Raw genomic sequence first — 27,581 nt, forward strand, 5'->3', positions numbered from 1 at the left:
AATTCAAGAATCGGGAGAGAGACTAGAGACAAACTCAGAAAGAATTGAGAGGGCAGAGAGTGTTTTTTCGTTCGATCTCTAATTTTCGGAGACGCAAAAACGCAGCCACAATTATTCAGAAATCAATTATTTTTTGTGACAATTTCTCGACCCCATAATATCGCGAGGTAGGAATCTTTGTCATTTTATTTTTTTTGGTTCAATTTTCTGCATTTAGTCTGTCTCCTTCGATCTAGGCTTATTTGTTTTTGGAAAATCGAATATTTCTATATGTATGACTTATAATTCTTGATCTACGTTCTTCCAAATCACATGTTTTTCTTTCATGATTTCATTTTTCTGAAATTAGGTTGGTGGGTTAGTTTGATTTCTTGATTATAATGGCGGAAAATGGTAGATCATCTGTAATTAGTTAATTTTATTTGCAATTTATTGGTAAATTTTCCCCATTTCGATCAATTTGCAGCTTGAATCATGTGAAGCGTTTTCAATTCAAAATCTGTTGAGTAGTAAGTAAAGCATCCCTTAATACTCATGCATCAGATAAAAAACGAAGGATGTGAGCTCTTTGTTGTGGTATAGGGTTGAATTGTTATCTCATTTTTTTGTTGTTGGCTGTGATTGGTAAAAAAGGTGAAGGTGGGGTTTTGATAGTTTAATTTACCATATTGCCGAGTTCTTAGCACTGCATAATATACTACTATGAACATTTTTATTAGTTTCATTCAATTTCTAGATTAGTCTGGTTGCGAACCTGTTTGATCTTTAGGGGGATAGTGTTATTACTTGGTATATTTAGATTAATACAAGCATGAATTGATGAACCATGTTGAGTTGACATGTGGTTTGAAGAGGGTTGATGCAAGGATCTCACCTATTGTGCAATTTAACTTGTTTATGAACTATATATATTCAATCAAGTTCCTTTCATCTCTTTTCTTACTACATCCATCCATGCTGTTTTCAGTCTACCTCTTGTCCTTTTAGACGTCATGGTCTCTCTGCTATGGTTTATGAATATTTTTCTTGAACATCCACATTCAGCTTAATAAACCATGGTTGGTCTTTATTGCTTTCCTGTAAAACTTTTAATTTAATTTGATTAGTATTTATGCCAACCACATAAAAATTATGTTCGTCCACTTTATCCATCCAGAACTAGTTCAATGGGTTGCATTCCAACCAATTTCTTCATCTTTTTATATAATTGTCTATCTTAAGTAATGCATGGATTGGATGTATAGGACACGAACTTGGAAAGATATCAGAGGTCGTAGAAACTAGTAATTTACTTATATAGTTTTCATTGTCACATGTAAACACATCGAAATAATTAGGGAGCCATTTGCATTTATAGTTTTGGCTTGTTCTTTAATTTGGTTCAAACCATTGACCATTCTCCTTCAATTTCCAGGATTTTTAAATATTGCGCAGTTGAACCCTACTGACATCAAGTTGGTCGTGATGAAATCTATGCATTTTAACTTTTGAAATCTATCGTGGAAGAGATAATATCGAAGGAAAGGAAGAGAGATGTTCTCATTGTTTTATGGACTCTGGAAGTATCTCTTCAGTAAGACGGAGTTTCATGTTATTATTCTTGGAATCGACAAGGCTGGGAAAACTGTAATATTTTTCTATTTTTTTCTGTTTTAGTTTTTATTTTACTGCTGTCTTCCTTAATTTTGTGGTCTAATTATAAGTGGGGTTCAGTTTCAGTTCATTTCGTTATATACATAATACATCCATATCTTAATTCTTTGCACCACCTAATACTTTACTTTCATATCTCCTCCTAAGTTTTTTTTGTTTGTTTTTGGTTTTGGTTTTTTTAAATAAGCAAGCAGGTTAGTGGTTAGTGGTTAGTATTTAGTAGGTGAAGGAGGTTTTTGAACCCAGGTCATGGTATCAATACTTTCAGACTTTGACCAACTTAGCAAGTTGGCACCTTCAATATGTTTGATTGAAGTGTATCGGATGATGACATCTTTTCTTTAAAGAAATTGCTTCAAGAGTATGATCCTACCTTTTTGATCCAAAGAAATGTGATCCGAAGGAAAGGATTATTAACTAAATGAGGCTTGTTGGGAAATAATCCTGTAAAAATCTTAAATCTCAACTTTCTTGCTAGGTCTTAAGGCAAGCGTTGGTTGGGCTTTTTAAAACAACACTGCTGATATCCTGTCCAATGAGCATCTTCCCTGATGAAGCTGGAGATAGAGCTCCATTCTCAAGTCTTAGAATTTTCAATGATTTAGCCTAGGGATCTAATCGAGGAAGGATTTTGTTGACATGATTAGATGGCTTCCAGAAAGTTTCTGGTCCCACTAGGACTTGTATGTTATATTGATAAAAAAATCGTGAACCACTTTATCTCTTTGGATAGGTCTTTCTCTCACGCTTCAAGAAAATCAAACTAGATGGACTACTCTTAGTGATATAAGGAATTGTAAGGTCTATGTCATGAATTTCTTGCTTCGTCATTTTTCTAAATAGAAGTATGTACAATATTTTAGAATTTGGAAGAATTCCACATGGCAGAAAATTTCTCTATAAGTAACCTTTGCATGTAGTTTGTGGAGAAATCTTGTGCAACAAACTTAACATCTCCAGCCATATTTGAAGTTTCTTACCATCTTAGAATGTCCTGCCAAGATGTCTTATTTTGGGCTAAATTGAAACAAAACATTGATCAATGTTTCTAATTCTCCTGGATTATTTTGGCATGTCTTTGTCTAAACAATTTCAGTTTTAATTTTTTTTTTTTTTTTTTACATAAACAGTGCCTCCAGTCACGATTTTAAACATGGTCTCCAATACCCTCTATTAATATCGTCAGTAATAAATGTAACTGAATTGTGCCATGTCTCATTTCGGTTATTGAAAACTCAGGAGTCATACATCTTAATTGTTATTGTGCATCAGCCAAGGCTAATAAGAAATTAAGAAAGGCCTGTTGATGTTGCTGGAAAATAGTAGAAATAGAATTTCATTTGGAAACCCACTTCCTTTGCTATTATTATCACTTAACCTAAACTGTATCCTATTTTACGCCTTTATGTTAGCCAAGTAGGTATTTTTATATATAAATGTGTCTTCTATAAAGTGCATAGCTAATTTTTCATAAATACAACTTTGCAGACTTTACTAGAGAAATTAAAGGCATTGTACTCAAATTTGGAAGGCCTCCCACCTGATCGAATTGTCCCAACAGTTGGGCTTAATATCGGCCGTATTGAAGCATCAAAGTCAAAGCTTGTGTTTTGGGACTTAGGAGGTCAGGTACATGAAATGCCCCTTCAACTATTTATAATAGTCTTTGCATCATAGTACGATTCTACCAAGGATAGTGTGCATATAAACAGGCTTTCCATTAAATAATATAATAAAACCATGTGATGAAGCTCAAATCTATAATCAATCCTATTTAGAATAGTAGTAGTTGAAAATTGACTCTAATTTTTCCATCATTTTTGTAATTTTAATAGTGAAAAGAAGGTCCAGCTTCAAGTTGGTTAATAATAGAGGAGTAATAGCGTTGAGTTTCTCAACCCTTTTCTCTAAGGCAGTTATTTTTATCAATTGGGAAGGTATGGATGTTTGATATGGCCAAACCATCTCAGTTCTCTTCCTTTTATCTCCTTTGGGTCTATTCCTGAATTCCCTCGAATGTATTCATGTCTTACTGTCTTCCCTAGTCCTTCCCACTCATCCATTTCAACATCATATCAATGTTATGCTCATTCTATTAAATGTCTTTTTGGTCTGCCCAACTCTCTGCATATACCATGTATGTTCTTATTGCCGAGATATCTAATTATGGGGTCCAGACATAAAGTTGTTCTGGGTACAATCTGTGAATTCAGAAATTAATATGCGGAGATTCAAGTTGGAATGTTAAGCATCTAAGAGTTAGTAATCAGCAACACCTTACATAATAAAATTTAATTTTCACATATCTTTACTCATCAGTTTTTTTTGTGTTTTTGGTTGGTTTTTTAAATAAGAAGAGCAGGTTATGTTAGTGGTTGTTTTAGTTGAAGATTTTGCAGGTTGTATCAATACTTTCAGATTGACTACAGTTGCATTCAATAGGTTTGAACCCAAGTGTCATGGTATCAATACTTTCAGACTTTGACCAACTTAGAAATTGGCATCAATATGTTTTTGAAGTGTATCGGATGGATGAATCTGAGGCTTTTGGCTTAATCCTATGTCCTAAAAATCTTTTTGAATCTCAAAGAAATTGATTGCCGAAGGAAAGGATTATTAACAAATGAGGCTTGGTTGGGAAATAATCTGTAAAAATCTTAAATCTCACTTTCTTGCTAGGTCTTAAGGCAAGCTTGGTTGGGCTATTTTAAAACAACACTGCTGATATCCTGTCCAATGAGCATCTTCCCTGATGAAGCTGGAGATAGAGCTCCATTCTCAAGTCTTAGAATTTTCAATGATTTAGCCTAGGGATCTAATCGAGGAAGGATTTTGTTGACATGATTAGATGGCTTCCAGAAAGTTTCTGGTCCCACTAGGACTTGTATGTTATATTGATAAAAAAATCGTGAACCACTTTATCTCTTTGGATAGGTCTTTCTCTCACGCTTCAAGAAAATCAAACTAGATGGACTACTCTTAGTGATATAAGGAATTGTAAGGTCTATGTCATGAATTTCTTGCTTCGTCATTTTTCTAAATAGAAGTATGTACAATATTTTAGAATTTGGAAGAATTCCACATGGCAGAAAATTTCTCTATAAGTAACCTTTGCATGTAGTTTGTGGAGAAATCTTGTGCAACAAACTTAACATCTCCAGCCATATTTGAAGTTTCTTACCATCTTAGAATGTCCTGCCAAGATGTCTTATTTTGGGCTAAATTGAAACAAAACATTGATCAATGTTTCTAATTCTCCTGGATTATTTTGGCATGTCTTTGTCTAAACAATTTCAGTTTTAATTTTTTTTTTACATAAACAGTGCCTCCAGTCACGATTTTAAACATGGTCTCCAATACCCTCTATTAATATCGTCAGTAATAAATGTAACTGAATTGTGCCATGTCTCATTTCGGTTATTGAAAACTCAGGAGTCATACATCTTAATTGTTATTGTGCATCAGCCAAGGCTAATAAGAAATTAAGAAAGGCCTGTTGATGTTGCTGGAAAATAGTAGAAATAGAATTTCATTTGGAAACCCACTTCCTTTGCTATTATTATCACTTAACCTAAACTGTATCCTATTTTACGCCTTTATGTTAGCCAAGTAGGTATTTTTATATATAAATGTGTCTTCTATAAAGTGCATAGCTAATTTTTCATAAATACAACTTTGCAGACTTTACTAGAGAAATTAAAGGCATTGTACTCAAATTTGGAAGGCCTCCCACCTGATCGAATTGTCCCAACAGTTGGGCTTAATATCGGCCGTATTGAAGCATCAAAGTCAAAGCTTGTGTTTTGGGACTTAGGAGGTCAGGTACATGAAATGCCCCTTCAACTATTTATAATAGTCTTTGCATCATAGTACGATTCTACCAAGGATAGTGTGCATATAAACAGGCTTTCCATTAAATAATATAATAAAACCATGTGATGAAGCTCAAATCTATAATCAATCCTATTTAGAATAGTAGTAGTTGAAAATTGACTCTAATTTTTCCATCATTTTTGTAATTTTAATAGTGAAAAGAAGGTCCAGCTTCAAGTTGGTTAATAATAGAGGAGTAATAGCGTTGAGTTTCTCAACCCTTTTCTCTAAGGCAGTTATTTTTATCAATTGGGAAGGTATGGATGTTTGATATGGCCAAACCATCTCAGTTCTCTTCCTTTTATCTCCTTTTGGGTCTATTCCTGAATTCCCTCGAATGTATTCATGTCTTACTGTCTTCCCTAGTCCTTCCCACTCATCCATTTCAACATCATATCAATGTTATGCTCATTCTATTAAATGTCTTTTTGGTCTGCCCAACTCTCTGCATATACCATGTATGTTCTTATTGCCGAGATATCTAATTATGGGGTCCAGACATAAAGTTGTTCTGGGTACAATCTGTGAATTCAGAAATTAATATGCGGAGATTCAAGTTGGAATGTTAAGCATCTAAGAGTTAGTAATCAGCAACACCTTAACATCTAGTAAAAGTTGGTGTCAGATTTATCAGTCATATCTTTGTGGCTCATCAGCTTTTGTCATTGTGACACATGAACTTTCTATTGCCAGATTGGTCTTCGAACAATTTGGGAGAAATATTATGAAGAAGCACATGCTGTAATATATGTAATTGACGCTGCTTGCCCTTCTCGTTTTGAAGATTCAAAATCTGCATTGGGTTAGTGATTTAATACTTACTTTATGGATTGACTACCAGTTGCATTCTTGAAGAGGTTTGAATCAATGTTATGATGTTGAACTAATAACTTTAGCTTACTTTCCAGAGAAAGTTCTTCGGCATCAGGATTTACAAGGGGCCCCTCTTTTAATAGTAGCAAACAAGCAGGTCAGCTAGTTAATTCATGTTGTCTCTTTCAGGCCTATACATACGTTTGTTAACTTTAGTTCAACTTCAAACCTTCGTTCCATTTTGAATGTTTTGACAAAACATTCCGGTTCAGGCTGAGACTGAAACAAAACATCGACACCCCACATTGAATGCTTTGGGAATATTTTGAAATGTTTGGTCAAGACCGTCTTGGTTTTTCTTCCTAGACGAAAGATTGCCTCGAGACAAGATTTTAAACCTTGGTAATGACTGCAAAACTGCAGTCCTAAGAATTCTTTACTTGCAAGCGGAATGCATCATAAATGATGATGATGAATTAAGAAATTGGATATTGGAGTTTCTTGAATCTGTTATTTCGCTATTTTAAGTTCTATAGTATCTGTAGCGAGTGTCTCTCATCTCTGTGCATGATTCTCCTCTTAAATTATATTCGCTACCTTTATCTTTGAGCTTTTATAGTATTCAACTTTTAGAGAAATTGTGTTTCATGGAGTAGGATATTGAGGAATCATTTACATGAGTAATTTCCTTGGGAATCAATTTTTCCGTAAAAAAATTTCACCCCTTCCAGAGAAACATCGTTTCAGCTTTTTTACTCTATCCCAAGTCCCTAAAATAAAAAATCTTTGGAAGAGGTTAAATTTTCTTCAGTAAAATCAAATTTTCGTTGTCATTTTTTTTTTCTTGGCATTTTTTTGGGTGTTTTGAAAACTTTTATGTTTTTTTCCCTGCTTTTGATGATTGTCAGAGTATTGTTAATTTTTATTTTGATGGCACAGGATCTTGCTGGAGCTGTGTCTGCTGAAGAACTGGCTAGGTATTTGGATCTCAAGGAGTTGGATGAAAGACTCTACATGTATGAAGCTGTTTCTGCATATGATGGGTAAGCATAGAACTTCTAAAATTCAGTAGCCTTATTTCCCCACCCAAAAAAGAAAAAAAGAAAAAAAAAATGCAAAACTGCTCTTTTATCGCAAATCTGTTCATCTTTACTAGATATTGTGAAGGTCTTGAAACCAGTATTTTCTGCTGGATTTATCTTCTCCCTTAAACAAAAACATTTGAAATTCCATTAAAACTAAATCACCTGAACAAATAAAAATTAAGTGTTCTCAAGTCTTTTCACAGAAGTGTTAACCAACAAACTACTCCAAATGACCAATCTATTGGAGAGGGGGAGATCGATTAATATAAGAGGGTTAGGGGGCTTAATTGGGGTATGATACACTGAGAGTGGAGGAAAATATACACTCAACACTCCCCCTCACACAAAAGCGTGGAAAGAATCGAACCAGTGACCTATATGAACCTAGCACTCTGATACCATGTTAACCAACCAACTAATCCAAGAGACCGATCTGTTGGGGAGGGGGGACTATGAAAATAAGAGGGTTACAGGGCTTAATTGGGGTATGACACACCCGAGAAAGGAGGAAAATATACACTCAACAAGATTTTCATTTCTATTCTCCACCTCTGAATCTTAGTAGGCATTTGGGTTCTCCATTGCTTGGAAAGTTCAAAGTTGTAATCACTGCAGTTTTGATTGCAGGATGGGAATTAAAGATGGCATAGACTGGCTGGTGGAGGTTATGGAGAGAAGTAAAAGAACAGAAAGGTTGAGAGCTCGTGCGGGCATGGCAGGCTCTGGTTCCATGTAGAAAATGAAATTATATTGGCTCAAATGATTCGTAAATTTTGGTCCAGTGGCTGCAATGTTTCACCACATTTGGTCAAACTGTATTTTTGTATCTAAGACCGATTTTTATGTGATAACAGCTCGATCACTTGTTACAGCTTGGAATTGAAATAAGATAGCTGATTGGATTGGCTGGATCATGTGTTGTTCTGCATTTGGTTTATGTGAACCTCGGAAGAATATTTACTTTAGAAGCTATTCTGGAGATTGAAATGATGTGATCATAAACAATTAACAAAGCAAACAAAGAATTGGCCTCTCTTACAATAACTTATATCAGAGACCGAGGACGAGAATTGTTTCCCTCTTTTAATCCTCAAACCATGCCATTAGCATTAGCATGAACCATTGCCACTCATGATTAATCATCTTTAGTAGTCATGGGTTTTTTGAAAGCAAATCATTTTCGTCATTTAAACGTTTCCTTCCATTAATCATCCAGATCTATATCATACATCAACAAATCACAACTTTTAAGAACTATGCTCTATTTTTTTTCTCAGTTTTTGGCATATGGACCTCTATACTGAATTTGATGTTAAATGAGTTTGGCTTTTTCTTCAAAAATTTACTTCTCTAATAGTCTAATTGCCTTAGATGATGTTCGGATGGCTCGATGCATAAGGGTACACAAGTTGTGTCAAAACAATATTTCAAGTTCACAAAGGCCATTTCTCTGTTGAATTTACATGGTAAAGTTTCTTTTTCTACATATAATGAATACACAATGACAATTTTGCTATGGGCGTGCCACAGAAGGGTTTCGATGACCAACTAGGGAGAACCAATACAAAAGATCCTTTTCAATAGCAATATGACACCCTATCCCAATTACCAACAAAATCTTGTAAGAAAATCCCTCTAAACTCCTTGAACACTTTGGACCAACAAAATACAAGACCTGAAATATCTGAAATCGCTTCCTCACATCCTTCCCTCTTCCAATGAAGGTGCGGCTATTGCGCTCTTTCCATGAACTGTAAACCATTATCATTGTGGTCTCAATGGCCAGTAAGGATAGAAATACATGATAGCATGTTAGTGCAATTTTACAAATGAACTTTAGGGTTAGATACCCTTACCTTATAATAGTTCAGGTAAATAAAATGCTGGTTCTTTTATATGAAGAAAATTTATGACCATGGCACATAAACTGCCTTTCTTATCTGCACATGACAGAAATAGGTCTTCTATACCAGCAAGTTCATAAAACTCCCATTACAATATCCAGTCTGTCGGGATGAAAATATTTCATGTTTAATAAAAGAAGATTGTTTATTCCCTAAGTTTATCAAACCATGTACAGTTCACAATTTTGCTATGGGCATGCAATAGAAGGTAGCACGAGCGATGTAAACCACCTTCCTAGTTCCCTTGACCTTGAACTCGACAGAGGTTACAGTCACATTTCTTCCGTGCCTCACTATGCATCCTTCAACTTCCAGTTCAACCTGTGAGACCAAAGAAGATGCAATGGAATTATAACATGCATCATTCACTATACCATCTACAGGACATTTCTAGGTTGCGCAATATGCGAAGAATTTGGCAACCACATAGATTACATTGCAAATCCAATGTTTTCTTATCTTTGGATTGTACAATAGTCCAAATTCCAATTAAACTTCCGACAAGCTGTAGAAGAATTATTGAGAATTATGCTTATTCAAATCTATAAAAAAGCGGATCTTATGTTTGTTAATCTATTCATCATGGAATAATTTTGTGATGGTAGTTGGAGTTGGCAGCTCTCCTAGGGTTTTCTCAGCTAGGATCCCTAGAGAAGGGATCAAATTAATAAGCCCATACGAACAGCTTGATGACTGCCTTCTTTCAACACTTTGAGCAAAATATGGAAAAAGAAAGGAAAACTTATAGACTGACCCCATTGTCTCCACTGTCGGAACTACGAGGTCACTCCAAGGACACCTTTGGCTTTCAGGGGTCACGATTCATTTATATATTCAATATGGAACAATTTTGCTATTAAGTTTATTGGCAAACTTTGAGCCTTGATTCCTTTGTCCAGCCTTTCCAGAGTCTATCCCATTCATTGACAAAAATAAAATAAAATAAATAACCACAGAAACATATGCTACACCTCTAGACTCTAGAGCGGAAACTCACATGGAAAACTGTAACCCTCATATAGAGAAGCCTATTGTTTGTTGGAAATGATCCTAAATGTACTGAAATGGTAGATGGTGCACCTTAAAATTTTCAATGGGTTTATAAAAAAAATGGATATCACTTTGAACCCCACTATTAGATGTATTGTCTCGAGAGGCATTTATGATTCTGTCCGGAAGTTCTTGAGAAGAGCACCCATACAGCCAACAAACAACAGAGGGCGAAGGAGAATTCAGACAACATATGCAACCAAAGGGCAATGTCAACTCAATTATTTTCAATCCTAAAAGTATGAATTCTATTCCCTCTTCTCATATTCTGATCAAAGAGTCATAATAGAGTTCTGACTCAACATCCATCACCAATGAGACTGTAAAAGATTTTTTTTTCTTTAGCAGGTCAGAAATGTTCTCTCCTATATCCCATACCACCCCCACCACAAGTTGTGCATAATCTTCAATTCTACAAGGGTTACCTTCTACAGTACTACACATCTCCAATAGTACAATCTAATATAAATGTCCATTTAACTTTTCCTTTGACATCCTTAACAGTAAGTCTAATTTGATAAAATATATAATCAACCATCAGAATGCCACACTAATCAGGGAAATCATGATCATGCAAGCGAGAAAAAATGAGAGAGATTAAAGTCAAGATTTGTCACACTAATTAGTGTTTAATGAGAAAAGAGAAGCTCTTAGGAGTCCAATGGCATTTTGACAAAGATCCTAACTTCATTAGAAGATCAAAATTATATAGCAGCCAAACAAACCACAATTATAATATAAAAGATTGCCCACAAAACCAACTAAACACAACCACTTTAAAAACTCTCTGGACTAAGATGAATTTTTATCTTTTGCAAAAATTTGAAAACATCCCTAGTACCCAAAACTCGCTAAGAACAATAGAAACCTAAATTTTTTCGATGGGTTGAAATAGTGACTCCCTATCTTTACCAAGCATGCATTCATTTTGCACACCATATCCATGAAGAACCACTATAACACAGCCATCATGTCCCGACATCCTATGACTCAAATATAAACATGCTTTTAATAAATTCAGCCAAATATTAATCATTATCAGTCTATCTAGATATTAATTTTGCGTAGAAAAATGTGTGATAGAGATGTTATACCCAAGATCCACCTTTTAAAAAAAATCATTATTTAGTACATCTTGTCGTGTGTGTATATATATATATTTGATAATTGGGTATCCCTGTAGACAATGGATCGGGTCTGTATCTGGGCTTTGCCCAATCCATAGACCATGATCTTGTCCAAGGACTAGTCTGGGGGCATGTGCAACACCCGTACATCACATACACCAAGTAAGTTTGCCATATTATTTATACTACAAATTGACACAATTTGAAGCTAGAGAATCACATAGTAAGTGAAGTTTGAGGATCAATTTTTATTATTATTTTTCAGATTGTAATATTAAAATTATGCCAAGGAGAACTTAATTTATACCAAATAACAAGTAAGAACTAAAATCAATAAAACTATTGTACTCACATTTACAAGTGCAGCAGAGAGATAAGACATGGCACATTCCCCCAAAAACAACTCCTGTTCATCTCCAATCACAGTTCTCACACACGCCATCGCCACCAATTCTGCAATTGCCGCCACTGCGCCTCCATGCAACGAACCGTAAACGTTCTTCAAACAATTGAAGAAAACCAAAACGTGAACAACAACAGAAATCAAAATTTCACATTAGAATTATTGAGAAAAAGTGAATATATCATACAATTACAGGTGGCTTCACTGTGAGAAAACAGATGATTCTGCCGCGTTGGATCCGATGAGCCTTGAGAAGGCCACGAATCAGATCGGAGTAAGAATCCTTTTTCGCATAACCTTCTGGAAGTTTCGTTCCAGCACTCTGAAATAACCTCTTGGTTACCAAGAACGATGGAGGTTGATCATCATTTTCTGATTCTGTAATGGTGTTTGAAGGAGAGGAGACAATTTTGGGGGTCGAGGGTTCGCCCATCTCTAAAGCGGTAATCGATCGATTTGAAACAATCTTTGGTTTGGTACTTTGGTAGCCTTAATTACTCTTTAAAAAAAAAACCAATTTTTTTTTCGAGGGGATTTATGTCACAATCAAAGCCTCTTGGGTTAGAATGTGAAATAGTTGGTATTATAAAATCTTAAATTATACCAAAACCATATAATTTCTAAATGATGATTTTTATTGAAATTTAATATAGATCCTTAAGAGTCTATGAAATGGGCCTTTATTTTATCTAATAATACCCACACACAAACCAAAACAAAAAAAGTTAGGGATCACCAAATGATTCTCTTGCAGAGTTTATAGCCAGACAAGAGAGCAGAAGCTGCAATAACAACGAAAGCAGCAAAGGACATGGTGAGTGAGATAATGGAAGCCTTCCAAAGTGATGTATATTGCTCGATCCCAATACGTTGGATGGCGATCACAGAGACTGAAGATGATGAGATGAGGAGGTAGCACACCAACTGTTTAACAAAACAATGTCAAATTTTAGAAACATAAAGTTGTTTTAAATCTCTACTTATAGCTAATTCAAGTCATTTATAAATTCAATGATCGAGTCCATGATTGGACCGAAAACTTGTCAAATTGGTCACATCGAGATGGTTTATAGGAAAAAATACTTTGAAACAGGCAGTCGGCTTTAATATTTTGAAGAAACTCTTTCCATTGGATTACATGTGATATTTTCAAGGTGGTACTCAAATTTTGGCAGAAATGAGGCTGTGAGATAAATTCAAAACACTACATGTCTTGTAATGAGGGGGGTTTCTTCAAATTTGAAGTGGGCTGCGTGCTTCAAAGTTGGACTCGATTTTATATTGGGTTGGTGCTAATTAAGTTGTAAACCCAATTGAATTTTTTTTTTTTTCGGGGGTGGAAATAAAAGAACATCTCCAGCTCTAATTCATAATAATACTTGAATTCAAATTTAAGGAAAAAAAGATTTAAAAAAAGACCCACTCCTTTTATGTGAGAGAAATGACAAGAAAATGAAAAAGAAAAAAAAAGTTAATTTCTCTCTAATTCTCTTGTTTGGATTTTTAAGTGAGGAGGGAAAATAAAAATAATGGAGAGAAAAATGAATCAATTTTTGTTCTTTTTTTTTTTTATTCCCTAAATCGGAGAGAAATGAAGAGGAAAAAAAATGCTAATGACTAATAAGAGCATTAAAAATTATAACTCTACCCTTTTTCTATCCAAACTAGTTTTTCTATTGTTAAATCAAATAAGATGGAAAAAAACTAGATTTCTTCTTTGTTTCTTTTATTTTCTTTTAATGAGTTTCTTTTCTCGTTATTTGTCTCAAATTTGAGTCATTAAACATTCTAATATGTCATTTTGAAATGCCTCTTAATCTTCACATATACATCCAATATAAATAAATCTAAAACTTTTCTATAATTTTTAACTTTCAAAACTTTTTTACCATAGTTTGCATACTTGCACAACCGAACCAAACAAAGAGTTGTGCTGGGGTGACACAGTATTTACTGTGATTCTCACAATTCTGACATGGACATGCATACATAACCCTAGATGGTTTTTACATGTATTGCAAGGAAACACATCTATGGTTATGTGCACATCCCACGTCAGACTTGTGGGAATGGCAGTAAATACTTTTTGTCATTTCAGAATTTTCCCCAAACTAACAAAAGGATTTAGCATATCTAAGCAAACCCTCTATTTATCGGGGATTCTTTCTAGAGTGATGAATCATGAACCCTGGTTCAAATTGATTGTACTCGCTAATGTTATTAAAAGTAGGTGTTTTACACACACACCCCACACAATTGAAACAAAAAATCCTATTTCAATGAGGAAATTCTCTTCTCCATCCCACTGGTTTGGGTTCAAGCCCCAAGTAACCCATTCTCAGATGAAAAACATATAAAATAAAGGGCATTTTAAGTTTAATTTATACCATTATATTTTGCATTTATTTGAAATTAAATTAAAGGCATAAAAGTAAGAGTCGTGATAATATGACGCCCCCTAAACAAAAGCCCCTTACGCCCCAATCACAAAACCGTAGATCATTTACCTCAAGATAAACAAAACCATAAATCTTTTTCTTGTGTATTCCAAAGCAAATGATCTACGGTTTTGTGATGGGGGAGTAGGGGGTGTTTGTCAGAGGAGAGCGACATATTATCACTGTTCTAAAAGTAAGTTTAAAAATGAAATTACAAATTACAATATGCATGTTTTTTTAATACCATTTCCAAGTATTAATGTTAAAGATTTAAAAAACAAGTGGGAGAAGAAATTTTGTTACAAGTACATATTTGAGACTAAGGGTTGTTTAGCTCAAATTACCATCTCAGCAATCCAACACCACAGCCCCCTAAGTTGCTTCGAAAAACTCAGTTCCAAATAAATAATTTTAAAAAACAATTTTCTTTTAACTTGATCCAAAGGTTTTGAAAATGGACGGCTACCGAATTTTCATGTAACTCCCAAACTTAAAATTGAAATTTACCGGTAAAAAATAAATTTTTTTGGGATCCTTTTTCAAAGTAAATAGAATTTTCTCTTCTACAACCCAAGCATCAGATCATGTTTTTGGATGCCACAAATTGAGCCCAAGGACCCTTTTTAAGGTTGGTCAAACTCCTTTAAAAACAAAAAAGTTGTATTTAAACTGTTTCAGCTTTTATTCTTTCAAATAACCTGACTGACTATTTGAAATCCAGTGTCATAAAACACCGATTCAAAATATGGAGAGGGGTACAACATGACTGTACATCTAGTATACCAGACCAGTAAATACAAGGGAGAAACAGGACAATGGGGCAAATCATTGAAAGGTTGGTCCCACTTGGTACCTGCAATTGACCCAATCAGATGGTCCTAATCATCAGTTTTATCAACTTTGCATGCACGTCATGTGTACCAGACAGATGTATGTGTACCTCAGAATTTCACAATAAGTGATGGTTCCCAAGTAAAAATCCTGAAGAGCATCTTTTACCTGATCAACAATTAAGCTTAGGTAGTCTGAGATCTTGTCTGAGATGATGAGTCCTCTGTATGTAATGTCACATATACCTTTGAACAGTTGGTAGGCTGAGTAAAGAGAAGCCAAAATAGCTACAATGAAACAGTACCTGTTTCAAAACATAAAAGTCAAAAAAAAAAAAAAAAAAAATTCTTTTTGATACAGAAGAGAGTTTTCTTGTTGCGAGCAGTAATATAATTAACAAATTAGATGGGAAAAGTGCTCATAAACAGCTATAAAATAATCCGGTGAAACCTTAATTTTCATCAAATTTATGTCATAAAGAAATGAAGTGATTGCCATTTGTACTTGAAAGCAATTGGGGCTATGAGGGTGGATGTGTTGTGTAAATGTCTTGTATTATATTGCGCAGAGTTGCGGGGGTGCAGGGGGCAGTTCCCCCACTGACTAGTCAGCCTGGCAATCATGTAATATTTTCTTAAAGGATTTTCTATTTTGGGGGATTTCTGTTTTAAGTAGTTTTACCTGTGTTGGTAACTCTTAATTTTATAAATAAAGATCTCTAGGGTTTTAAGAATTATGAGAGAATAGTGATTGTTCTTGTTCTATTCCATCGACATAGGCACACTGCCAAACAACGTAAATCCTTGTGTGTTTGTTTGTCTTTTTTTCACAGGTAGGTGCGGTTTGGTTCATCAAAATTGATGGATCATCTATTGTGCATATTCTACATGACTCAAGACTCACATCCATAATGATTTTCTCCATTGAATTCTTCACCAGAATAATCTTATATTTAAAATGACAAAAGAGGCTCATCAAGAAAACATTAATTCTTGATGGATCTCAAAATTAATGAATTGGGCTAAAAGACCTGAAGGAAGTCTTTCAAGTTATATTACGTTTAAAAAATTTCATCTAAAGAGAAATTGTAAAATTTCATCTAATTTTTAGAATTAATAATATAAAAAAATCGAAACTTTTCAAGGATCGATCAAGATAATTTTGAATCAAACTTCATTAGATGATATTAATTGCCATGAACTTGAAACGAAATCAACATGAAAATTTTCACCTTAATTCATGATAGTCAATGAAGCTTGATGGCTGTTTACTTTTCTTTCGAGGTGAAGGAACAGCGAGAGAGAGTACAGAGATGAACGAGAAAAGAAGTGCAAAGGAACGTAACAAGAGATTAACGGTGTGGAGATTGGGTCTAGAGCTATAACCGGTCGAGGCAACAGAGAATGTCAATGATGAAGATGATGGCAAAGGCGGCTGGGCCGGAGAGTAGAGGATAGGAGATACACCAGACATTGCTCTCATCACTCTTGTCTTCTTTCATGCTAGTCTCATCTAATCAAATATTTTTCTTCAACTACTACTACTACTTCAAAGGAAAGTTCCTTGTGCCCCTTGTTCGATATAATAATATAGTCAGAAATATCCATGAACTTTCACTGAAAGTGATGTGTTGAACAAACCAATTCGACATTAATTTGGCATCTAGATTTTAGAACTATAAAGTCTCAGGGCATGTTTAGTAACACTTCCGGAGTCTGAAGTCTAATTTCTATTCGATTTTAGAAAGGTTATGTTTGGTAACATTTTTGAAATTTAATTTTTATTTTCTGAAATCTGATTTTGAATTAGTTGTTTGCTTGTCATTTTTAAAAATTTTGAGTTATAAACATAATTTTAAAACATAATGGTCACTTTGACAATATTACCATTTTGTAATTCTAATAAATTATTAATCGAAAAATATAACATGTTATGTATAATGAAATCATCCGCATATTAAATTTCAATTTCTAATTAATTAAATAATTCAAAAGTATTATTTTCAAATTAAATTTATACTTGAGAAATTATATTCCAAAAAGGTAATACTTAAATAATAAACAATCCTGCATTTTCTAGTTGATTTGCAATTTGATTACGTAAATGATCATATCAGTTTATACTTACGGTGAGAATATTTCATTATAAAATTATAAATTTTCTGATGGTTTGGAGTCTACTAAAGGATTACTGACTTCGTTGACATCTACTTCATATTGTCAAAACTCAAGATGATGAATAGGTTTGCTATATGGAATTCATCCATGTCATATATTACAAATCTTAAAGTTAATAATTTTTGGCAAGTTAACATAGATGCACCTCATAGAAAAGGTAAGTATAGATGATTACTTATGGGTACGAAAATTTACATTTTTGTATGAGAAAATTTCATTGAAGTAATAAATAAAGGAGGTTAAATTGAACAATCAGGAACAAACAAAAATTCAAACACCCAAAAATACACCAATAACTAAGCCCTTGAAATGCTACACACCCTACCACGTCCCTCAAAAGTCATCAAAAGATAACTTCAAAACTTCTTTAAAAAAATTCATCAAAAAAGAGAAAACTCATAAGATTCTAACTATCCTACTAAATCACTTGTATTCAAAATGGTTTTTGATGTACAAAACACTATCCAATTGAATTGAAATGTGAACTACCTAATCACCTCTTCATTATCTATGGAATATATAATTCTGAAGCTATTCCTAAAATAGACACTAGTATTCTGTGATTTTAAAAATCATCAAAAACCAAGATGACTATCATAATAATCTCAATCATTTTTTCTTGAAACACCAAAATTAGCAAAACCTAAATCTCATGCACTCAAAAAATCCTAGAAAATTTTAAATTATAAGCATATGATTGAAATTACATGCATGAAACATATGATATTAGAAGAAAAAAAAATGTCCCTTAATGGATGAAAATAGTAGATCAACGATAGAGAGAAATTTTACTAGGTTAATTTCGAAATGAAAAATATAGGATTTTCAAACATGAAATGAGAGAAACCTTGACAGTACTATTGTAGAGGAAGGAGAGATACAAAAAATTAAAAATAAGGCCTTTAAAAACGAATAGTAATAAAAATCGGTATTTTGAGGAGGGTATTTTAAAAATAAAAAAGAAATTCAAGATTTAAAAGTTTCATCCAGCGTGCGATAAAGCTTTTGAAGTCGAAATTTTAAAGGTGGAACCACTTCCATTCAGCCTTTAAAAGTGTTACCAAACACACACACTCACTCAATATTATATATAAAAATAAAAAATTTAAATTTAAACCTTTAAAAAGCATTTATATATACATTAAAAGGAAAAATATAGTTTTAAAACAAAATTAGGAGAGACCATCAATTTCAATCACAATTACTTTTCACTTTCTTGTTTTTGTTTGTTTGATTTTTAGAACTCAATTGTTCCATATATAAAGTTGGTAGGCCATGGAGTCATGCTGGAGTAACATTAAAATTGACATCGTTTGGGACATTTGTGTGCACAGAACCATCGATGCTTCTCACTCATATCTTGATGAAAAGCGTCTATCGTTCTATAGATACATCCACATCAGGAATGTCCCAAATGATGTCAATTTCAATGTTACGTAGACTTTTCCAAAAACAAAATGTTAACAATCAAATTTAAACTTCCCCACCCACATGTTTTTGTTTATCCACATCACATTCTTATGACACTGAAAGGGAATTCAAAGAATAATAAATTCCTTCAAAATAAGATCACGCATTCCTCAAAAAACTAAACCCCAACCTTTGATTGCACCTAAGGAAATGTCGACAGTAGTGTTGTATATTTGTTTTGGGTACGAAAATATTTACCAGCTCAAAGGAAAGAAAAATGACCAAATCATATTCATGCACCTGAAAGTCATATTTCAGGGGTTATCAATTTGAGGGTGATTTTACCACCTTACAAAGTGAGGGAGAAGAAGAACAACAATAATTATTTGCAATGGAGCAGTAAAGTCGGTCCAATGTCCCTAACAGTAAAAAAAGAAAAACATTATTGAGTTTAATTAATAGGGGGTGCACGAGCGAACAGGAGGACATCTGTAGACGAATTGATTGGAATGTCTCTACTAGTTACTCGGGCTTTGTTTGGTACCCCCAGGGGTTGTTGCTTGCCCAGTTCCATTGGTCTCTGCACATCTCCTCTATGCCATACTTTGCCCTGAAAATGGCATGTAGTTGCCAGTAAGAACCAACAAACAAAATACAAGAACGGATGAGGTATATATGATTTTCCAACATTTTTCTATCCATGAATATGCCACAAAATGTCTGGTTGGGAGTGGGACCGGAAAATTGGTGAGAGATCACCAGGTAGAAAAATCAACCCAATGATCCCACCATTCATCTAGATTGTTAAAAGGAATAGTGTACATAGCCAAACTCATCTCAGGTGTTTGTAATCATCCATGGATTGATTTTTTAAACTAGGAGATCATCATCGTCGTCACCTACAATTTATTGCAATTACTCAGACCAGAAACATGACTCCTAGTTCACCATCTATAGATCTTCAGTTAAGGAATGTTTCCGATCTTTTCTTCCTACCTCAATTCATATTATTTTTTGTGTTCCTCCTTCCTCGCTTTGCACGATAGTGCTCATTATCAGTGTTCTTATTTTTTTCGATAATTAATAAGAAAAGCAACCCTTTATATATATATACATATACATACATTTCCCTTTATTTTAACAAGAGATTTGTCCCTAGAATTAAGGGGATTAAAGTTGCACCTAATATATTTTGTCTTAGTCCTAGTTAATCATAAAACCTACAGTTTCTAATGTATCCCCATCGTTCTAGTTTTAAATTTACTTCTTCTAGTGCAAAAAGGTATGGTTAGCAGTTCAAAGTTCCTTCGCCTTGCTACAAATTGTCTAATGCCAGTTACAATTCCAACATATATGTCTTAAACTGTTCTAAGCACCTGTGCTTATAACTTTTACGTATATTATGATCAGACAGGTAGAAACCCCAACAAAATATTCTAGAACTACAGTAAATGTACTGAAGGAAAAAATAAATTTTGTAGTTTGCTAACTTACTTCCAACCAAGTTCTTTTTCAGCCTTCTCAGTGGAGGCATAAACAGCAGTGGCATCTCCAGGTCTTCTTGGACATAGCTTGACCGGAATTTTCTATTAATTGTTAACAAAAAAATCCATTAATGGGAACCCATGTATACTAGATGAATTATTTGAAAAAATAAACAAAAGTTATAGTTGGAACACCAAGACAATACTCACTTTCCCAGAAGCCTTCTCAAATGCAGAAACCATTTCAAGCACAGATGTGCCACGCCCAGTCCCCAAATTGTAGGCCCTACAACCTAAGATGGGCCTTAAAACTCAATTACAACTAATACAGTCGAATGTATGGATGTATGTATAGGGAAACAGAAAAAGGAATCACCTATATTGTCTGTTGCAAAAAGCTTCCGAAGAGCGGCTATGTGACCATCTGCCAAGTCCATAACATGGATGTAGTCTCGAATCTGTTCATTGTCAGATCAAATTGACGTTATTAATATAATATTTCATCTACTGTTATTGATATTTGGTGATAATGTCTGAGTTCTAGTAACAGAAGCATAAATTAAACCACAAGGACTTTTGTTCAGAGTTTCCACAATGAGCAAGAGTTCTCACATTTTCACAAGGCACAAACAAACAAGATCAACTAAGATTTCATGCAATAGGCATCACACAATTCAAAATCCATACACATAACACGTGATAGCAATGTTGACCAAGTCAAACTGGTTTTGGGGTGTAAATTTCAAGAAATTTAAACACATGATTGTCTCATTCAACATGAAATCTCGGATCATTCATATGCCGACCAGTATCTTTTCAGGCCAGAAAATAAAGAAATGTTCAATAAATCAAGAAAAAGGTAACAAAGCTTTACATACCGCACTACCATCTTTTGTTGGATAATCATGACCGTATACATTCAGCTCAGGCAATCTGCCAACAGCTACTTGTTGGATGTAAGGCATGAGATTATTTGGAATGCCCTTAGGATCCTCACCTAGTTTACCACTCTCATGAGCTCCAACGGGATTGAAATACCTTAGTAATATTATTCTCCAATCCTGTTCAGCCTTTTGAATATCTCGAGCGATTTCTTCAAGAAAAAGCTAATAAGCCAAAGAAAAAGAGCAGAGGTAAGGAAGGATTAGAAATTATAACTATTTAGAAGAATAAAGATGCATATTCCAAAGGGGTTCATCAATACCTATATGCTTACTATAATCTCAATTAAGAGAAACAATTTTTGCAGGCATCACCAATTGATAATAAAGACATACCTTAGTCCGCCCATATGGATTCATCGCCACTAAGTTGAAGTCCTCAATACAAGGGATTTTTTCAGGTTGGCCATAAACGGTTGCAGATGATGAAAAAACCATCTACTTTTTACAGAATCATGCGGCTCACATCAGTAGACAGAACGAAGAAGACAGATTACAAACACAACACAATAGACTAAATACACTGAATATATCCTATAACAAGGTTTTGAAAAGTGCTGATTGAGTTTGATAATAAGGAGATCGAAGATAAGAGATTATTGAGTGGCAAAATATCATCGGTATATGAGATTTTTTTCCTTCTTCATACATTGTAAATAGAAAGTATCACAGGCTACAACTTAACGTCAAACTTGTTTTATATGAAAATCAAATTAATAAGACAAGCAAACAGAGAGATTATCATAAACCCAAGTTGTAAAACATTTAAAAAAGTAGAGAAATTAAGCTATAAGAAAAAATGATAAATAAATAAATAAAAACTCAATCATTTTTTTTCTTTTTGGTGAAATTATATCTGTTTTTAATGCGGTTGATATAATTTTTTTCCTTTGGTGCCTAAAGCTCCTTAAATGGAGAATTACTTGGCAAACCATAACATGAAGTCCATTTGTATTTTTCTGTTTAATCCATAAACCATAATAGCAATAAGCACCAATAAATTTCTTTTTATGCATTCTTTTATAGTCCAAATAACTCTCAAGCATGACATTGCTGCAATAGCAAGTGGTTTGAGGCCCATTTCAACAAGAAAGAAAGGCTTAATATTTGGTGGATCAGTAAATAATTTTAACCAATGTAGAAAATTTAGAGGAAGACTAGTTACAACCGAATAATTCGCATTAAGAAACCACGATGAAGCAAATTTACGATACGCACCTTCTTGCAACCATATTTCGCCATGACCTCATACAAATTTATTGTGCCAATCAAATTGTTATCGAAGTATCGACGAGGTTTTGCGACACTCTCTCCAACAGCCTTTAGACCAGCAAAATGGATCACAGCATCAAATCTGTCTCATTTATTAGCACCACCAAATAATCATGATTCCTAAACCACTCAAAACCAAAAACAACTCGAAATTAATAACTAAAAAGATAACCAAACTACTTCACATACTTTGTTTGAGAAAAAAGCTTCTCTAAATCCTCCTTGTTCCTAAGATCACCCTGAAATCAAATGCAGAGATGACATGAAACACTAAAAGATCTGGAACTTATTATTATTAAAAAAAACTAATATTTGATTCTCACATAAAATTCATACCAGATGGAATTGTAGTTTCTTGGACAAATCGGGACCAACTAAACCTCTTGCCCTCTCAATGGCCTCTTCGACAGAATTATCAAGATTATCAATGATTGAAACCCTAAAACCTTCATTGAGAAGCTGAACAACAGTATGAGTACCGATAAATCCAGCCCCGCCAGTGACAAGTATGATCTGATCTTGGGACGCCATTGAAGAAGAACAGAGAAATCAAGATCCACAAAGTAAAAGAGAAAATGAGGGTTTCTTTGATAGAATGAAAGAGAGAGAAGAGTATTTATTGGATTTGGCAAATTGAGCAAATCAAGGATTTGTTAGACGGCATGGGAATCGGGAAGTGGATAAGAATGAAATTATTTAGTAAGTTGGAGATTGGAGTTGGGGCTTTTCTTACGTTCATCACAAAGAAATATATATATATATAGAAACAGCGAAAAGCAAGTCAACAAAACAACGAAAAATAAGTCGAGATCAAGAATTCAATTGTCGTCTTTTAACTATGAATAACTAAACACTATTCGCGCTCTTTTAATCATTTAATCCACCTAGAAATTTTATTTTGGATAAAGGCATACTGCGCTTTTAAGCGTATGACACGTGATCTTGACGGTGGATCACTGATAAAATGACCAAAATACTCACAAAAATCTTGCTGTCAACCTCAAGATTTGTATATCACATTACACACCTAGACGTAGAAGTGAGTGTGAATCGTAGATGCTTTTCCTCGAGATACAAGAGAAGAAGCATTTATGATTCCTATCAACCAATCACCCTAAAACAAATCTCAAATTCTAGGGTAAAATTTTCCATTTACTTAGCAATGGTTATTTATTTTTATTTTTAAAAATATATATATATTTTTTATAAACTTTCACATCAGAAAAGTGTGATATGAGGTACGATCTTAAAGTCAGCACCGCTATTATTATTATTATTATTTTTTTTTTTCAACCCTTCATTTACTTGACAAAATTATCTACAATACACTAAAACAATGCTTTTTGGTAAGAGATTGAAGATGGGTATCTCAATCATTTCTTTATTAGTGTCTCATAAAAGACAGTGGTCAAGGGCTATCTAGGTCATTAGATTGAAAACCCAATGGATGTATCAAATATTCACTAAAAGTTGGGATATATATATATATATATATATATATATATATATATGGGAAATGTTCAGCAACAAACATTTGGCAAAACATTTTTCAAAACATGGGCTAGAGGTTTTGAAATGGGCTGATTTTTGGTGATGATGATCTCTACGGTGAGGAGATCATTATCACCACAAATCAGCCCATTCCAAAACTTCAAACCCCATCAAAAATGATTTCAAAAAAATGGACAGTCCACGATTTTTCAACTTGTAAAATAGGACTAGAAGTTTTAGAATGGGCTGATTTTTGGTGAGGATAATCTCCTCAACGTAGAGATCATCATCACCAAAAGCCCATTACAAAACCTCTAACTCATGTTTTGAAAAATGTTTTGCCAAAATATTTGTCAAAATGTTTGTTGCTGAACGGGACCCTATATATATATATATATATATATATATATATATATATATATATATATATATACAGGGACGATTTAACAGCCCTAAAGTTTGCCAAGTTTGGTGCCAAACATTTTTTGAAATATGGGTTAGAAGCTTTGGAATGAGCTGATTTTTTGTTAGGATAATCTCTACGATGAGGAGATCATCCTCAGCAAAAATCAGCCTATTCCAAAACTTCTAACCCCATCAAAAGTGATTTATAAAAATTGGACGATCCACGATTCTTCAACTTGTAAACTATGGTTAGAAGTTTCAAAATGAGCTGATTTTTTGTGAGGATGATCTTTTCACCATAGAGATCATCCTCACAAAAAATCAGCATATTCCAAAACTTCTAACCCCATCAAAAGTGATTTACAAAAATTGTTTGGTACCAAACTTGGCAAACTTTAGGGCTACCCAACCGCTCCCTATATATATATATATAAATCAACTAAAAAAATATGAGTTTTAAAGTGGAAAATCTTTGACGGATCCCCATCTTTCACATGCCAAATCCTTTCAATCCAATTTAAAATTTTCAATAGATTTTTTATATGAATATATACTTATGTCACATTGCCACTAAGCTTTTTCTTACAAAATGATCCATACAATCTTGAAAATTTTAGATTAGATTTTTGCCTACATGTTGAGATTTTCTATTTAAGTGATTTGTTTATAAGTATATGCTTATATCCCACATGTTGAGAATTCTAGTTGACTCTGGATATAGCTTAAATCATGCATGATGGCTACGGTTCTAAGTCTCATCCCAGTTGTCTTGGTATCGACTTTCAACAAAAGAGTTGACAAGTTGTCTCAAAGACATGATTTGATTTGTTCAAATTCTAAACTTTTTTTTTTTTTTTTTTAAATTGCGTGTCCGAGACGTCAAAATGAGTTTTAAAACCATGATGATAATGCTCAGCACGAATACATATATGCAAGGGATCCATCCCAGTCTTCTAGGAATGTAAAATTTCAATCCACCTATGAACCCCATAAGGACTTTTGTGATCTATGGACAAAAGTTCAAATCTAATGATAAAATAAAATTATTATACTTCATAATTAGTCTTAACCACTATTTTTATCATTTTTAATAATGATTATTATACCTAATTAGGCCACAATACATTTTTTTAGGAGAATTTTATTGTTAATGAGAATATTAAATTAGAAACTTTTATAGGAAATTAATAATGATGACGTGTCCATGTGATGAGCGTAATATATATTTTTTTCTTAGTAGTTTAGTTGTCCTTTAGTTTGGTGCTTTGTTCACCGGAAAATGATGCTCAAATCCATGTTTTTGGAGATATCAACACCCACTTAAAAAAATAAAAAATGATGGATGGATCCCATTTATTTTAATACTTGGACTCCCTATTATAACTGATCATTTCAAATAAAAAATCCCTGTCAAGCAGGAAGACAAACTCGTCTGATTTTTCCATTTAGGGTTGAAAAAGCTTATATAAATCGTTACTTCGATCAATTTCAATAATGAAGGTTGGTTAATATTGAATTTTTAAAATCTATGTTTAGGGTTTAAAATCAATTTATTTCATTTATTTGAATCAAATGAATGATGCCCAAGAGATGCAACAAGGAGGGTTGTTACTCAATCAAATGTTCACAATGAGAATGAAATACAATAGTTTAGAAGTTTTAAATCGAACTTGTTAATTTCCATTCTATTTCTGTTTCATTTTTTCGTGTCTATCATAAAACCTAATGTTAACCCTGTACTTATGAAATTTTAGAATATTGTTGACTTCACGTGAGGCACAATATCCAAATATTATCGACAAAAATAAGTCAGCATTATTGAGAAATTGTTGTCTTAGTTTGGGTGACATTATTTGGAAGATGTCACCCTTTTTTGAGCTACATGCTTTGGTAATTGTCACCTTAGTTTGGTCGACATTATATGTTTTTTTGCTTGGGTTATAGTACTTCAACCGACTTAGATTTTGCATCCAAAGTTCAATGCACATTTCAAGATGATGGGGATTATGTAAGTAATTATACGATTTTGTTTTTTTAAGTTTAGTTTCTTATGTTGTTATTGTTGAGTTTAGTCCCACATCGAACACAAATTGCCCTCTCTCTCTCTCCTTTTAAACTCTTGGACCTCTCCATTATTTGTCAATTGATTTTAAGTAAAACCCTCAAATTTATCATCTTGCTCTCCTCCACATCACTCAGTTCATAAGTCAACGTGCTTTGGCCCAATCTGACTCACATGTCCTTATAAGCTCCTGGGTCTCTCCACTCATTGCCAATTGATTTTGAGTTGAATCTCCAAATTTATTAGTTATTATGATGCATAATAAACATTTAACATATACATTTCAATATAGGTTCTGTTATCAATTGAACATTCACAAGTTAATGAATCATTCAAAGAGCCTGATTTCATGGATGTATTCACCACAGATAAAGTGTGTTTTGTTATTTAAAATTACTTTACTAAAAGATTAAATGGTGGTTTCGATTTTAATGTTTTATTAATTATTTATTCGCATGTCTTTGATTGCCTTGATAAATTGACTTAATGAGCTAGGGATATTGGAAAATTTGTTGGTACAATTGTTATTGTGTCAAAGATCAGACTTCAGTCATTGAGTAAAACACCTAGGATTACATATGATTGTGAAAGGGGTGAAAATTTTCTAAGGGAAAAAATTGAAAAGTACCTCAAAACGTGGTGGTTTTCCTTTCTCATTGCAAGGTATAAAACTACACTCAGCAACCAATGGAAGGTTTCTGTTGTTTATGATACCCACAACCATTCACTCTTCGAGAGTAATTTTGTACGTGGTTGTTTTATTATAGTGATTGTTTTTTGTGGGTCAATGTAATTTGTAAATAATTTTTTGAATGTGTGTTTTTTTTTATTTAAAATTTGCAGAAAATTTGAAGAAAGTTTGTTGCTTCAAAGTGAATGTTTGAAAGTTAGTTTGTTAAAAAAATTTGAAGAAAATACAGTGTCCAATTTCGTCTGACATTGACCAAAACATGTTAAATGACTCGGGTCAATAATTTTTATTTTTATACAAACTCTCTGTCGACCAAAGTCATCTGATATCTTTCAAAACATGCCAGATGTACTCAGTCGACACAGAGAGTTTGCATACCCAAAAAATTTTTGTCGACCGAGTACATCTGACATGGAACATTTAATGTCAGATGACTTTAGTCGACACATAGAGTTTGTATACCAAAAAAAC

At 33.6% G+C, this 27,581-nt stretch overlaps 4 protein-coding genes across 5 annotated transcripts; 1 reads left to right on the forward strand and 3 right to left on the reverse strand.

Moving 5' to 3' along the window:
• Nucleotides 1-7: 7 nt before the first annotated feature.
• GB1 (GTP-binding protein 1) lies at nt 8-8,335 on the forward strand. Its single transcript, XM_086417612.1, has 7 exons — nt 8-167; nt 1,415-1,626; nt 3,142-3,282; nt 6,220-6,328; nt 6,435-6,496; nt 7,279-7,382; nt 8,052-8,335. The coding sequence occupies exons 2-7, from the start codon at nt 1,534-1,536 to the stop codon at nt 8,158-8,160; spliced, it is 618 nt and encodes a 205-aa protein (XP_086273738.1). The 5' UTR covers nt 8-167; nt 1,415-1,533; the 3' UTR covers nt 8,161-8,335.
• A 1,036-nt stretch (nt 8,336-9,371) lies between these two features.
• Nucleotides 9,372-12,341, reverse strand: LOC147389677 (Thioesterase superfamily protein). Its single transcript, XM_086417611.1, has 3 exons — nt 12,096-12,341; nt 11,858-12,004; nt 9,372-9,649 (listed from the first exon to the last, which is right to left on the reverse strand). Exons 1-3 carry the CDS (start codon nt 12,339-12,341, stop codon nt 9,506-9,508), a joined length of 537 nt encoding a protein of 178 aa, XP_086273737.1. The 3' UTR covers nt 9,372-9,505.
• A 293-nt stretch (nt 12,342-12,634) lies between these two features.
• LOC147389678 (CASP-like protein 4A4) lies at nt 12,635-16,832 on the reverse strand. Of its 2 annotated transcripts, none has more exons than XM_086417609.1 (3): nt 16,409-16,737; nt 15,346-15,481; nt 12,635-12,832 (listed from the first exon to the last, which is right to left on the reverse strand). In XM_086417609.1, the coding sequence occupies exons 1-3, from the start codon at nt 16,657-16,659 to the stop codon at nt 12,641-12,643; spliced, it is 579 nt and encodes a 192-aa protein (XP_086273735.1). In that variant the 5' UTR covers nt 16,660-16,737; the 3' UTR covers nt 12,635-12,640. The 2 variants fall into 2 exon arrangements, with proteins under 2 accessions (XP_086273735.1, XP_086273736.1); XM_086417610.1 differs by lacking the exon at nt 12,635-12,832 and adding an exon at nt 14,755-15,199 and having other exon boundaries at nt 16,409-16,832.
• A 2,200-nt stretch (nt 16,833-19,032) lies between these two features.
• On the reverse strand, nt 19,033-23,208 carry LOC147389679 (bifunctional UDP-glucose 4-epimerase and UDP-xylose 4-epimerase 1). The gene is made up of 9 exons (XM_086418639.1): nt 22,798-23,208; nt 22,651-22,700; nt 22,408-22,543; nt 21,526-21,627; nt 21,127-21,354; nt 20,625-20,706; nt 20,459-20,541; nt 20,259-20,350; nt 19,033-19,374 (listed from the first exon to the last, which is right to left on the reverse strand). Exons 1-9 carry the CDS (start codon nt 22,990-22,992, stop codon nt 19,287-19,289), a joined length of 1,056 nt encoding a protein of 351 aa, XP_086274765.1. The 5' UTR covers nt 22,993-23,208; the 3' UTR covers nt 19,033-19,286.
• Between the last annotated feature and the right edge of the window lie 4,373 nt (nt 23,209-27,581).

Source organism: Akebia trifoliata, chromosome 12 (genome assembly GCF_017979445.1).
Source record: "Akebia trifoliata isolate Shusen 1 chromosome 12, ASM1797944v1, whole genome shotgun sequence".
NCBI classification, from domain to species: domain Eukaryota; kingdom Viridiplantae; phylum Streptophyta; class Magnoliopsida; order Ranunculales; family Lardizabalaceae; genus Akebia; species Akebia trifoliata.

Excerpts from the sequence above, each read along its gene's own strand:
- GB1 (XM_086417612.1), top strand. The coding sequence starts at position 1,534 with ATGTTCTCATTGTTTTATGGACTCTGGAAGTATCTCTTCAGTAAGACG. Across the intron at positions 1,627-3,141 it reads TCGACAAGGCTGGGAAAACT|ACTTTACTAGAGAAATTAAA; the intron begins GTAATATTTTTC and ends ACAACTTTGCAG. Across the intron at positions 7,383-8,051 it reads GCTGTTTCTGCATATGATGG|GATGGGAATTAAAGATGGCA; the intron begins GTAAGCATAGAA and ends TTTTGATTGCAG.
- LOC147389677 (XM_086417611.1), bottom strand. The coding sequence starts at position 12,341 with ATGGGCGAACCCTCGACCCCCAAAATTGTCTCCTCTCCTTCAAACACC. Across the intron at positions 12,005-12,095 it reads CAGTGAAGCCACCTGTAATT|AACGTTTACGGTTCGTTGCA; the intron begins GTATGATATATT and ends AATTGTTTGAAG. Across the intron at positions 9,650-11,857 it reads TCTCTGCTGCACTTGTAAAT|GTTGAACTGGAAGTTGAAGG; the intron begins GTGAGTACAATA and ends TTGGTCTCACAG.
- LOC147389678 (XM_086417609.1), bottom strand. The coding sequence starts at position 16,659 with ATGAGAGCAATGTCTGGTGTATCTCCTATCCTCTACTCTCCGGCCCAG. Across the intron at positions 15,482-16,408 it reads ATTGACTATCATGAATTAAG|GTACTGTTTCATTGTAGCTA; the intron begins GTGAAAATTTTC and ends GTTTTGAAACAG. Across the intron at positions 12,833-15,345 it reads TAAGCTTAATTGTTGATCAG|TTGGTGTGCTACCTCCTCAT; the intron begins GTAAAAGATGCT and ends TTTGTTAAACAG.
- LOC147389679 (XM_086418639.1), bottom strand. The coding sequence starts at position 22,992 with ATGGCGTCCCAAGATCAGATCATACTTGTCACTGGCGGGGCTGGATTT. Across the intron at positions 22,701-22,797 it reads AGAAACTACAATTCCATCTG|GGTGATCTTAGGAACAAGGA; the intron begins GTATGAATTTTA and ends ATTTGATTTCAG. Across the intron at positions 22,544-22,650 it reads AAGCTTTTTTCTCAAACAAA|ATTTGATGCTGTGATCCATT; the intron begins GTATGTGAAGTA and ends TAAATGAGACAG.